Raw genomic sequence first — 13,617 nt, forward strand, 5'->3', positions numbered from 1 at the left:
TTCTGGTCTCTTTGTTTCTTCCTTGGGCTGGGGACGCTGCCTCCAAGACCACTTTAAACAGACTTCCTTTCAAAGATCAGCTTCTTTTTTGGGACAGGTCTGGATGACCTCGTGACTAGTGTTGCTGATCGCCGCCCTAAGTCTTTCCCTATGCACAAGTCTCGCCAGACTTTGGGAAGGGATGGTAGTAATTTTCGTCCCTCCTGCTTTTTTCGTCAGAGGTCCTTGGATTCTTCCAGGGATACAGTCCCCATGACAACTCTTCCATTTCCAGCCATCCTCAGACATCCGGATCCCTGGCAGCTGCAGTTCTTAATCAGCCCTCGAGAGGGCTACCTTGTTCAGTTTACCAGGAGTGGACTCGCCTGTCCTCGGATAATGGGTGCTGGGCAGTATTCGGGAGGGGCTTAAGATAGACTTCTTTTGCCTGCCTCCAGATTTGTTTCTGGACTTACTGTCAGGTCGGATGGAAAAGGAGTCAAAGGTCCATGCTACTTTTCAGCATTTCTTAGACATCGAAGGACTAAACCCTGTTGAGAACACAAACAGAGCTTTGGAAGATACTCTTTATACTTTTATCATGCCAAAGAAAGGATCGGAGGACTGGAGACCCATTCTGGATCTCAGTTTGGTCAGTCATTTCTGCACGGAAACAGTTTGCACAGTCATATCTGATGTCTCTCTCAAAGAGTTTCTGGCATTCTTGAATCTCATAGAGGCTTACCTCCATATTCCAGTCTACCTGGATCATTGCAGGTTTCTGCATTTCCATGTTCTGCAACAGCATTTCCAGTTTGCATCTCTGCCCTTTGGGCTTGCGACAGCGCACCACACTTTCACCAAGGGTGCTGGTAGTTGTGGTGGCTTTTCTCCACTGGCAGGGTGTCCTGGTTCATCCTTTCTTGGACGATTGGTTGATCCAGGCTCTGTCTTGATAGTAGTGTGCAAGTGGAGATGGGGGTGTCTCTGTTTTAGGTTGAATTGTCAACTTCAGGAAGAGCCAGTTGATGCCGGCCCAGTCCTTGGAGTCTCTGGGACTTCTCTTCAACACCTGGCAGGGTCGTGTGTTTTTTTTCCTCCAAGGCACACAGACAGAAACTTCAACAGCATATCAGAGATCTCCTGGACTGTCACAGCCTGGCATTATCGGCAGGTGCTGGGGTCCATGGCAGCCTCCTTGGAGGCAGTCCCCTGGGCCAGAGCGCACATGTGCCCTTTACAGGAGTCCCTTCTCTCTCGGTGGTCTCCGCAGTGTCATCCCCTTCAGATGCCGCTCCCTTGGACGGAACCAGCTCACAGCAGTTTGAGCTGGTGGTTTCAGGGGGGAGGTTCTCCACCAGGGCAGGCTTCTTCGGATCCCAGAGTAGATTATATTTATGTTGGATGTCAGCCTGTTAGGTTGGGGTGTTCACTGCGGGGACCGCTCCATTCAGGGGCAGTGGACTCCTTGTCAGCAGCATTGGTCGATCATTCATCTGGAGTTTTTGGCACTTCGGCTGGCGTTACTCGCTCTCCAGCCCATTCTGGAAGAAAAAGTGGTATGAGTATTCTCTACAATGCCAAGGTGGTGGCGTATGTAAATCATCAAGGGGGCCAGGAAGCTCGCATTCTGTTATGCTGGGCGGAATCACATCTTCTGTCCCTCTTGGCGGCCCGTGTGGCTTAAGTCAACAATGTACAGGCAGACTTCCTCAGTCAACAAGTCCTAGATCCAGGAGAATGATCCCTCTCACGGAAAGCTTTCTGTCTGCTCATACAGTGTTGGGGGCAGCCCTAGCTGAACTTGATGGCTTCAGCAAAGAACGCAAAGGTCAGGTGCTTCTTCAGTCGAAGAACAGCACAGACGCTTAGGGCTGGATGCCTTGGTTCAGCCCTGGCCAGCTCATGAGCTCCTTTATATGCTCCCTCCGTGGCCTCTGATTGGTTGGGTCATCCGCAGGATAGCAACGCATCCCGGTCTTGTGATTCTAGTTGCTCCAGACTGGCCTCATTGTCTGTGGTATGTTCCGGACTGGCCTCATCATCTGTGCGAAGCTCCAACTCCATCTTCCTCACTACCTTCTCAGTCAGGGTCCAGCATGGCTCTTGAGCACTCAGCCTTGATGAATCGTGGTTATTCATCTCAACACTTTTGCAATCAAAGGGGGAGGAGCATGTGCTCAGAAAAGTGTTTGGATTTCTGTAACTCCCGGTTTGCGGGAAGGGATTGAACACCTAGTGTATGGAATTCTACAGGGACTAACAGAAAGAAGATTATCAAAGGTAGAAACCTAATCTTCTGTTAGGAGGCCTAAAGGATCTATATAGGCACAATCCATGACAAAGATAGGCACTGGAAATGTAGGCCTGGTAAACCCTGACCTACATTTCCAGCACCTATCTTTCCCAGAGGTGTGATTCTCTATACAGCACTCTCAGGTGATTGACACGTGATTGGCGGCTACTTTTTTAGGCAGCCACCAATATCGACGCTGTATAGAGAATCCGGGCCTTAGTGCTGCTGAAATTAAGTGATTAATGGCAAATTGCAAAGTGACTATTTTGGGGGCGTTCTGGGGCAGAGTTGGCACTTGGCTGGTTAAATGCTTATATTCAGCATTTTGCCAACCAGGTTAACTGCATAAATAGAACCGCATAAAAGTTAGTCATATATGGTAACCCATAGCCGGTTAAATACTGAATATCGAACTTAACCAGCTGTGTGTTAGCCAGCTCTGCAAAACCAGATTTTCAGTGCCAAAGCTCTGACATAGCCCAGCATTGAATATTTGGATTTAACCATCAGCAGTTTTTAGCAAATGCTGATAGTCACCAGCTGAATATTATCCCCATAGTATCCAGATTTAATTCACATGCAGTTTTAGGCTGGGATGTTAGTATGGGGTGTTATCTTATTCGGCTAATCACAGAACAAATAAGCCATTTTGCCATTTTATAATAAACTGTAAAATGTAAGTGTTTTATTTAACTAGGTTGTCGGATCACTTTTGTTCATTTTTATGTACTCAACACTAATCTTTAAACAACCAAGCATAATTGTTGAGCTCAGCAAATACCAAGGGATGTGAATTTGGATTTATAAAATGTTATCATTGATCTGTTCCCCTACAGCTCTGCAGTAGAGGTTTATTTTTTTGTAAGTTCAGCCAGCTAACCATATGTGGCGTATCACATTGTGTTTTCCAATCTGTTTCATAATAAGCTGTAGCACAAATGTTTATTCAGACACTTTTATTCTGCTTCAGAAAGTTTAGAGTTAGGTGAGCCAAATAAATGTTTAGATTGGCTAAAAATTTTATGGCTTCTAGCAAATTGAATGATTGCAAAGGTGCTTGATTGAGCAGTCTTGTGTGCCTCTGTACTCTGATCAATAGAGATCAATTCACAAACAGTAACGAGGAAAACTGCCTATTTCAAATAGAAACACGGTATCTTTCAATTTATATACATTCTAAGAGAATGGTTGCCTCTGTTTTCAGAGTAAAGTGAGATGTTTCTATCTGAAATTAACAGGATTTCTTGTATAGAACAGGAATCTGGTCCAGAACTGGTGAAGGGAGGAGTTCCATTATTTTAGGTATGAGTACCTTATTCCTTAATACAAGTGTGCAAGAATATAGTTTGTTCTTCAGTGATCCGTAGATTTCTATAGTGGAAGAAAATGATCAAAAAAAAGGTCTCTTGCAGAAAAGTAAGATCATTTTAATCCCCCTCAAAGTAAATGGAACACTTTTTTTATTTTGTCATTTAATTTTGTTTTAAAATTTCATGTAGTTTCAGTCAGGGTCCACTGAAGGATGCACCAAACCTGATCTGTACTCCACATGCAGCCTGGTACAGTGAACAAGCCTCAATCGAGATGCGAGAGGAGGCAGCACGGGAGATCCGTAGGGCTATCACAGGTATTCCCTCTGCCTATAGCTTCCTCTCTGGCGCATTTTCATCACTTAATAATTGCTTTATACTTAACTTTATTCTTCATCTTGTCCCATTTGCTCTGACAGAGTCATCCTGTCTCTCCATCTCTCTTGACACTCTCCTCTTTTGTGTTTTCTTCTTGTTTCTAACCTTTCTGAAAAATGGTGAATCGTTTATGGTTATGTTGTACTTTGTAAATTGTCATCAACAATATTTAATTTCCATGAAATTCAGTTGGGCAAAAATTGGTATAGAATGAATTGATTAACAGTGATGGGAGGTTTGTTTTTTTTTTTTCTTTCAAACTAAAAACAGAAGAGGATCAGAATATGATACAACATGATGTAGAAGTCGGTTGGCATAATCCCCAGCCACTTCTTTCCAGGTACCTCATTAGCCAGGGCACTCTTTATATGCTTGGCTCATTATTAGATGTTCTTTAAACTACTTTAGGTGGTGCCCATCTATTTCCTGTTTCATCTGCACATGTGGACACGTTTGTGCTTTATATATAAAATTTCTGACAACAGAAAGTTATACGTATAAACTAGGGTTACCAGATTTTAGTTAAATAAAATCCAAACCCATAGCCCTGCACCCAGGCCCACATCATTACACCCACATCATACATCACCCCCATCCCCACCCCTTCAACCTGTTCTTGTTGGTCAGGAGGGCATGCGCGGATGCCCTACCAATGAACAAGCTTTTCAAAACCCAGACAAAGTGCTGGGTTTTGAAAAGCCATCAGGACGCCCGGACATGCCCTCTAAAAAGAGGACATGTCCGGGTAAATCCAGATGTCTGATAACCCTAGTATAAACCATTACTGCCTGTTCAAGTGACAAAGGACCCTGAAAACAGAAGGGGGGAGGGCCAGCAGCATAGCAAGAGAAGGAAGCACCCATGGCAGTAGCACACACCATCGCCATGCTATGTGCCCCCCCTCCCCGCTCTCTTCCCTGCCATGCAGACACCCACCCCACCCACCCCCGGTGTATCTCTTCAAATCTTCACCAGCAGCAAGCAGCATCTCCAACTGCTGCTTACACTGGTCTCAGCTCTCCCTCTGACCTCACTTCCTGGTCTCACAACCAGGAAGTGATGTCAGAAGGAAAGCTGAGGCCAGTGCAAGTAGCAGGTAGGGAATGTTGCTTGCTGCCGGCAAAGATTTGAAGAGGTGGGTAGGAGGAGAGCTGCCAGTACCCAGTTGCCCCTCCCCCTGCTATACCACTGGGGAGAACAATATCAGGATAAGCTTGACTGGTGAGGATTCTCTGGCCTTGCAAAGGGAAGAGAGAAAGAAAATTGTTAGGAATCCCCACTCTTCATCAGCTGAAGTGATCTTGCAACAGCACAACTGATGCCACAGGAAAGGGGAATGAGTTGGAGAGACTAGGAAAGAGGATGTTCAAGGGACAGGGGAGGTAATGATTGATAAAGGATAGTGAAATGAGGAGAGGAAAATATGTGATAAAGTGAAATGAGTGGTGGAAAGAGGAAAATGAGAGTGGGGGAGAAAAGGGCTGCCTCAGCAAGAGAGTGTTGGGATATTAGATTGCACTGGGGTAAGGAAGTAGGAAGAGAGTGGATTGTATCAGCATTGGAATAGGGAGTCGGGGAGGAGAGCGATAGGGCTGCTTGGGGTGAGGTTGGGGGATGGGGGAAGTGCTATTGCCAGAAAAGAAATGCAACTATCAGGTGCTATTACAGTTTGCTGAGGACAAATTTATTTATTTTGGATTGGCAGAATATTTGTTTTAGATAAATAAAATATTCCTTCCAACCCATACCCCTACTATCTGTATAACTCAGGATATCCTTCAAGTTTCTTTATTTTTTATATACCGTTGATCATAAAGGTCAGTTGGGAATTCACAGTTGGCCATCCCTTGTGTGATCCAGTCATAGAGCGGAGCTTTGAAGAGCGTGGGTGCCGATTTCATGATGACGGGAGGGCAGTTGTCGAGACGGCAGTGGAAGTGGGCGTATTTGTTGTAGAGTTGGAGGAATTGGAACCAGTTGGGATTTTCAGAGTGATCCCAGACCATGTCAGCTGGGATGGAGTCGAAGTGGGGGTTAGTGGGGAGGGATGGGAGGGGGGAAGAGTTTTGGAAGGGTGCGCTTAGCATGAGGATTTTTGTCTTGAAGTGAGATGCAAAGGACTCCACAGATGGGAGGGATCTTTTATGGTGATTAACATCGAACAACGTGTTAATAAGTTTGAAGAGTTCCTTACTGTTGGTTGTGGGGGAGCCTATTTTGGCTGAATAATAGGTGCATCTTTTTTCTTTTGAAATTCTTTTGTATTCATGTATCTTGGATCTCCAGATTGCTTTTTCATTCTCGTTTTTTATTTTGGTCCAGATTCTTTCTAGTTGGTGTGCCTTTCGTTTAAGTGTTGTTGGTTCCATGTCGTATTATCCATCTATTATTTGTCGTCTTTTTTTACCTTTCTTTAGCGGAGCAATTTTATCAAGGATCATGGTACTGGTGTTGTTCCAGTATTCAGGAAAGTCCTTATTAGTGTCAGGAATGGGTAATAATGTGAAGTGAGACCAGAATTCAGTGGGATTGAGGGAGGGTCTGAAGGTTGTGGTTGGGGCATTCTTTCTATGGTTGACTGTTAGGTTAGGCTTCATATTGTTCCAGAGTAGTTGGAAGTTGGTGAGAAGGTGGTCTGACTAGATTGTGTCGGTCTAGGATACTTTTGTAAGGGAAATGGGGGAGGGGGTGGGTCTTTGGAGGAGAAGGAGATTAAGTCTAGGTGGTGGCCTTTCTGATGGGTGGGGGTAGGGGGGTATGCGGAATCCTAAGGAAGTTAAGAGGGAGAGTACTTCCTTGACTGATGGGGATTCTTGGCGTTTTAGGTGGAGATTTATGTCGCCCAGAAGAAGATTATATTTGTCTTTTGAGGTGTTTAGGAGGAGGAATTCGGAGAAATCTTGGCTGGCATTGCTTCATTTGTTGGGCGGAATGTAGAACAATGTAGAAGTTAGTTGATTCATACATACACACTATCGCTTCTGGCTACTGTAGCACCAACCTCAAAATAGCTCCCCTAGCGGCAGTCTCACTTAACTAACTCTAGGGGTCTTAGTTCCATATAAGTAACTCACCACTGCAGCCCAAGATCATTAGGGGGAAACTCAGTGCCACAGCCCAGGAACCGTGGCCCAATGCTCCTGGATGGTAAAATAACTAGCAAAAAGTCGGGGTTATTATACCTTGGTTTTTGGACCCTAACACGACTTGTGGCATATCACCACAAGTCACATTGGGGAATTTGCATAAATAATGAGATGCAAAACACACATTTGCATATTTTGGATCTCATGAATTCATAGCAATTTAAATGTCACTGTGCTATATTTGGTAAAGTTGCATTAGAGCTGTAGTTGTCATGATAAGGGCCAATTACCGTGACTTAAAGCCCTAACGCTGCTTGGTGAATTCCTCCCTTAAACTTGAACCAAAGAAGCAGCTTCATATGCTTCTGCAGTGTTTAATTATACAATGAGGCATGCCTGGACAAATTTTCTTAGGATTTGGGAGCCAGTGGCTGAGACCTTTCAATCACTTCTTCCGTCACCATTATCTCCTTTGAAGTAAGGGATGAGGTATTTTTCTCAGATCTATGATGGAGGAAATTCCATCCCCAATAATGGTTGCAGCTGTAGTGGCATCACTCCCTCAATAAAAAAAACAAACGTTAAAGAAGCATAAATTCCTAGGTATCAGAGATAACTTTCTAGTCACCATGGTGCCGTCGCAGGGGATTTGTTATACTTGTTGTACAAGAATACATGTTTTTGGTGAAATGGGAAAGCCTTTCTCTTGGGATCACAGTTGTCTTCTCCAGGGAACAGGAAGGAAGGTCTTCAATGGAAAATAAAGAAAAGAAGAGGATTGCCCTCCAAAAATAGAGCAACAGAAATATGTACTAGAACAATAAATAGATACAGAATACAGCCATTTAATTCCATCTTTTTTTGAAATATGAGAAACAAGCTGAACCCTGACGAAAATTAAAAGATTCTCTTTAGTCTTTCTGTGCCTCTGATTTGTTTTATTTCCTGTTTGCTGCTGGCTTTATTCGTTTAATCCTTTTCACCTCTGATCTCTATATCATCATTCCTTCTCACATCAGTATGTTCAGTTTTTGCTGATATCCTTTCTCTTCCTTCTATAATAATTCTTTATTCACTTTCTTCCTTTCCCTAGAAATAATCTCTTCCTTTTCCTTCTCCTGTGCTTGGTTGGTCTCTCCCATTCAGGGTCTGATATCTTACTTGAGTTCTGTCCTCAGTCCTTGCAGTCCCTTTGAGAATTATCTATTTCCTTTTTTCAACCCTCTCCCTCCCTTTTTCTTTCTTCTGCTGTCTACCTGGTACGGTTTTGTTCTGGCTCTGCCGGTTAAGCCCACTCTTGCAGTACCATAAGTGCAAGGTGAGACTCTCACTTCTTCTAAAGTATTAGGAGTGACGAGAAGGCAGCAGGCACACTGGTGTGAATGGGGTAGTAATGAGAGTAGCAATAGTACCTTTGAAATGGGATGGAGAGACAGGAACAGGGCTTATTTTGGCACAGAATCCTTTTAAATGTGCAGGAAGTTAAACTGACTCCAAGGAATGAGTGTTCAGCCAGTGGGATGAACAGATCTAGTACAATTAATAAACAAGTGTGCAATGAGGTGGCTTTAACCCTGAGGTCTACTCTAGAGCAACAAAAACTATTTACACTAGTGACAGCACAGTTGCTAGAGGGAGTTATGCATTGATGCTTATTTCCTTCCAGTTGTGCCTATGTTATGGGCATTATTTCCTTCTATTTTCTGACATCAGCTTGTCTGTATTGGTTTTTCTCAGCATCTTAGAACAATGCAATTGTTTATCACTTTCTGGAAAGCAAAACTTCGAGGTTGGTACTATCCTACAGAGCATTTTTTATTAATAGTTTGAGGTGGCATATTGAGGTCCAGTTTTCTAAGATATGGACACATTTTTTGATGGTGGTGAGGGTGTTGGCTAATGCAGCCATTACTGGTAGCATGATCGTTATGTCATCTGCATAGGTGAAATGTTTTATTTGTGTGAAATCTAGGTTGGCTCCCAAGGATTGCATTAGAAGGTCGAACACTGATGGTGAAAGTGGGGATTCTTTGGGGACCCCGCGGTGAGGGTGCCAACTGTCAGAAAGTTCACCATCCTTACATACAACATATTGCCGAGTGGTTATGAAGCCTTGGAACCAGGAAAGGTCTAGGTCGCTAAATCCAAAATCAATGAAGATCTCGGATATTTGATCGAAGTCTACTTGGTCAAATGTGCTGCTTAGGTCAAATTAGATTATGATTGTGCTTTGATCCTTGCTTAGTAGATCTTTACCATATGTTACTAGTGCTGCGACCATTACCTCAGTGCTATGATTTTTCCTGAATCCCGATTGTGAAGGGTGGAGGATATTGTAGCACTGTAAGTAGCATTGGAGTTGTTTTGTGACGTATCCTTCTATCATTTTGATAAACAGAGGGATGGAAGCTTCTGGCCAATAATTGGTCACATCAGAAGGACTGAGTTTTGGGTTCTTGGGAATGGGCGTTAAGAGAATTCCTCCTCCTGATTTGGGGAAAAGGCCAGTTTTTAGGTCATAGTTGAGCGAATGAGTTCATTTTCATATGGTTGTTGGGGTGGCTGTCTTGATTAGGTAAGGTGGCAGTGTTGAGGTTGCAGCATGCTTTGTGGAGTATTTTAGGAGAAACTATTTTTTGTCTTCGAATTTAATCTCTTCAAAATCATTCTAATATCTGTCTGCTGGTATTTCTGTAGGTGGATTTGTTGTGGTGGGTGTAGCTGGACTGGTGGGGAACAAAAGAATAGCCTTACTGGGTCAGACCAGTGGTCCATCTAGGCTCTCATGAGGAACTTTGTCAAAAGCTTTCTAGAAATTTAGATACATTACATCAACTGGCTCGCCTTTGTCCACAGAGGCCAATCTAAGTCAAAGGCAAAAATCCAAATAGTAGCAACATTCCATGCCACTGATCCAGGGCAAGCAGTGGCTTCCTCTATGTCTGTCTCAACAGCACACTATGGACTTTTCCTCCAGTTATTTGTCCAAATCTTTTTTAAAACCAGCTACATTAACCGCTCCCATTTCAACCTCTGGCAACGCATTCTAGAGCTTAACTATTCTCTGAGTGAAAAAATATTAACTTTAATTGATTTTAAAAGTATTATTCTGTAGATTCGAGTCCCCTAGTCTTTGTAAATCTTGATTTAGTAAAAAAAAACGATCCACTTGTACTCATTCTACACTACTCAGGATTTTGTAGACTTCAATCATATTTCCCCTCAGCCATCTCTTTTCTAAGCTGAAGAGCCCTAACCTCTTTAGTCTTTCCTCATATGAGAAGCGTTCCTTCACCTTTATCATCTTGGTCGTTCTTCTTTAATCCCTTTCTAGTTCCGCTATATCTTTTTTGAGATAAGAAGCCAGAACTGAACGCAGTATTCAAGGTGAAGTCACACCATTGAGCAATATAGAGGCATTATAATAGTCTTAGTCTTGTTTATCATCCCTTTTCTAATAATTCCTAGCATCTTGTTTGCTTTCTTTGCCGCTGCCACACATTGGGCAGAAGGTTTTAGCATATTGTCCACGATGACATTCAAATCTTTTTCTTGAGTGCTGACTCCCAAGGTGGACCCTAGCATCAAGGTTTTATTAAAATTTGATTTAATCGTTTATCTAATTTCTAAGCGAGTTTACAATTTAAAAAAAAAAAAGAGAGCATGAACATAATAAAAATGCCATTAACAATACCATTAATACTTACAAAAAGAAAACAATTACAAAGAAACATCAACTAATAATTGGCATATTAAAAAGGAATAAATGAGACAGACAGACGGGAGACAAAAGGAAATAGGGTTAGAAATGATTTGGATTATTCTTCCCAATGTGAGTCTATTTGCATTTGTCCACAATAAATTTCATCTGCTGTTTGGATGCCTGGTCTTCCTGCAGTTTTTCACAGTCCACATGCATTTTATCAACTTTGAACAGTTTAGTGTCATCTGCAATTGTAATCATCTTACTTATAGTTCCAATTTCCAGGTCATTTATAAATAAGTTAAAGAGTACCAATCCCAGTACAGATGCCTGCGGCACACCACTATTTACCACCCTCCTTTGAGAAAAATGGCTATTGAACCGTACCCTTTGTATTCTGTCTGATAACCAATTCTTAATCCACAGTTGAATATTGCCTCCTATCCCATGACTCTTTAATTTTCTCAGGAGCCTCTCATGAGGAACTTTGTTAAAAGCTTTCTGGAAATCTAGATACACTACATCAACTGGCTCGCCTTTGTCCACATGATTATTCATATCTTCAAAGAAGTCAAGCAAATTGGTGAGGCAAGACCTCCCTCAGCTGAGCCCATGCAGACTCTTCTCATTAAATCATGTTTGTATACGTGTTCCACAATTTTATTTTTTTATAATTGTTTCCACTATTTTGCCCAGCACTGTGGTCAGGCTTACCAATCTGTAATTCCCTGGATCTCCCCTGGAACCCTTTTTAAAAATCGGTGAAACGTTGGCCACCTTCCAGTTTTCAGGTTACAGATCACTAACAACAAATCAACAGTTTCATGTTTGAGTTCTTTCATTACCCTGGGATGTATACCATCCAGTACAGGTGATTTATTGACGATTTGGCTTAGTACATCTTCCAGGTTCTTTTAATCTTCAAACTAGTACTTCTCTGAAGAAAATAATTACACTTGTAAAACTTAAATCTCCTCCAACTGATCCTATTCCTGCTTCTCTCTTATCTCTGCTGGTGATTTTCCTCATGAATGGAAAAAAGGAATAATTATTCCTCTGTTAAAGCATCAAAATTCTGATCCTAATATCATGGCTAATTATAGACCAATTTCTAATTTGCTGTTTGTTTCTAAAATTGTTGAAAAAGTAGTCGCTATTCAATTATCAGATTTTCTAACAAAAACAAATGTATTACACCCTCGCCAGACAGCCTTTTATCCACATCACTCCACAGAGCGTACACTTTTAGGTTTACTAAATCACATGAATCAGATATTGGATAGCAATCGAGATGTTGCCCTTTTTTCTCTTGATATGTCCCCATGTGCCATGTCCCCTATTCTGATTGGCCCAGGCGCCTTAGGCCCCACCAGTAGGCGGAGCTTTGGGACGGATGGGCCAATCCGGCCTCATTCTGTCGTTGGCTGCCTGCCGGACAGGCGGGTTTGGCTCCCGTCTGTCCGGCCAACTACACAAAGGTACGGGGAAGGGGGGTGGGGGTGTCGTGGGGTTCGGCCAGGGGGGTCGCGGTTCGGCTGGGGGGGCGGTCGGAGGTTCTTGGGGGGGGCAGTCGTTGGGGGAGAGGGGTTTGCGTCGAGGGCAGGAGGGCCTGGGATCCCTCCTGCCCGTAATGTAGTACGGGGTGGGGGTAGGGGTTCGCCGTGGCCAGGAGGGTTTGGGCTCCCTCCTGGCCTGAACAACTAGCGGGGGGGGGGGGGGTCGCCAGGGCCAGGAGGACTTGGGCTCCCTCCTGGCCCGAACAACTAGCGGGGGGGGGGGGGGGGTCGCCAGAGCCAGGAGGGCTTGGGCTCCCTCCTGGCCCGATATTGTTGGGGAGTCGGCGGGGCAAGAGGGCTTGGGCTCCCTTTTGCCCCGATCGTGTCGGGGGGGCAAGAGGGCTTGAGCTCCCTCTTGCCCCGATCGTGTCGGGGGTGCCGCGGTTGGCTGGGGCAAGAGGGCTTGAGCTCCCTCTTGTCCTGATCGTGTCGGGGAGTCGGCGGGGCAAGAGGGCTTGACATCAGAGAAAGGGCGCGACCGCCGGAAGAAGCAGCGCAGGCGCAGGGCTCACAGAAGGGCCAGGACCGCCAAGAGGAAGCAGCAGGACACCGGTAGGAACTTCTACATGACGGGGGGGGGGGGGGTCGGGAGGCTGTGGGGGTGCGAGCGGTCCTTCAGGGTGGGGGTGCGGGTGGGAGTGTGTGCGAGCGGTCCTTCGGGGTGCGTGTGCGTGTGAGTGGTCCTTCGGGGTGGGGGTGCGAGCGGTCCTGTGGGGGGGTGAATCGGACATCGGGGGGGGACTATGCAAAAAAATTTTGTACAACGCGCTCACGCGTATAACGCGCAAGGTTATGCACGGTTTGTAAAAACCGTGTATAACGCACGCGTTATATGCGTGAAAATACGGTAGTTCTAGTGAGATGAGAGTTATAGTTTCCATAATTTTGATGTGAAAAGATGATTTGTGCAGTATCGCCAGACTGCCACCCCTGCAACCAGCTCTGATTATGTAATGCACTGGGCAAAGTATTTGTAATCTGGGGTTATCTTGCATTGGTATCCATAGTGTGGTTAGGAATAGAAAGCTGGGTTGTAATTCATCAAGTAGATCTGGCCTTAGACTTAGTGGGGATGGGCGGACCCGCTGTGCCTAAGGCCTGATTGGTCCAGGCTTATAGAGCCTGGGACAATCAGGCCTTAGGCTTCGGAAGGATGGGCCGGAAAGGGGCGGGCCCTCCTCATTTCGAAGAGACTGGCCTGCTGGCTGGACGGGCAAGTCCCGTCTGGCCAACAAGGAAAGGTTAGTTTGGTTGGGGGGAGGTTTGAGGGCTGTTAGCGCGGGGGGGGCTGCGTCTTCCGGCAGGAGGG

The 13,617-nt window shown here is 44.6% G+C and overlaps 1 protein-coding gene across 22 annotated transcripts in view; it reads left to right on the top strand.

Annotated features, from left to right (window-relative positions):
* CTBP1 (C-terminal binding protein 1) overlaps nt 1-13,617 on the top strand; it is a 646,630-nt gene that overhangs the window by 604,149 nt on the left and 28,864 nt on the right. For all 22 annotated transcript variants that reach the window (XM_033951334.1, XM_033951361.1, XM_033951324.1 and 19 more), the window contains one exon: nt 3,775-3,902. In XM_033951334.1, coding sequence (XP_033807225.1) covers nt 3,775-3,902 — 128 coding nt within the window. The remainder of the gene's footprint in view (nt 1-3,774; nt 3,903-13,617) is intronic.

Source organism: Geotrypetes seraphini, chromosome 1, assembly GCF_902459505.1.
Source record: "Geotrypetes seraphini chromosome 1, aGeoSer1.1, whole genome shotgun sequence".
Classification (NCBI taxonomy): domain Eukaryota; kingdom Metazoa; phylum Chordata; class Amphibia; order Gymnophiona; family Dermophiidae; genus Geotrypetes; species Geotrypetes seraphini.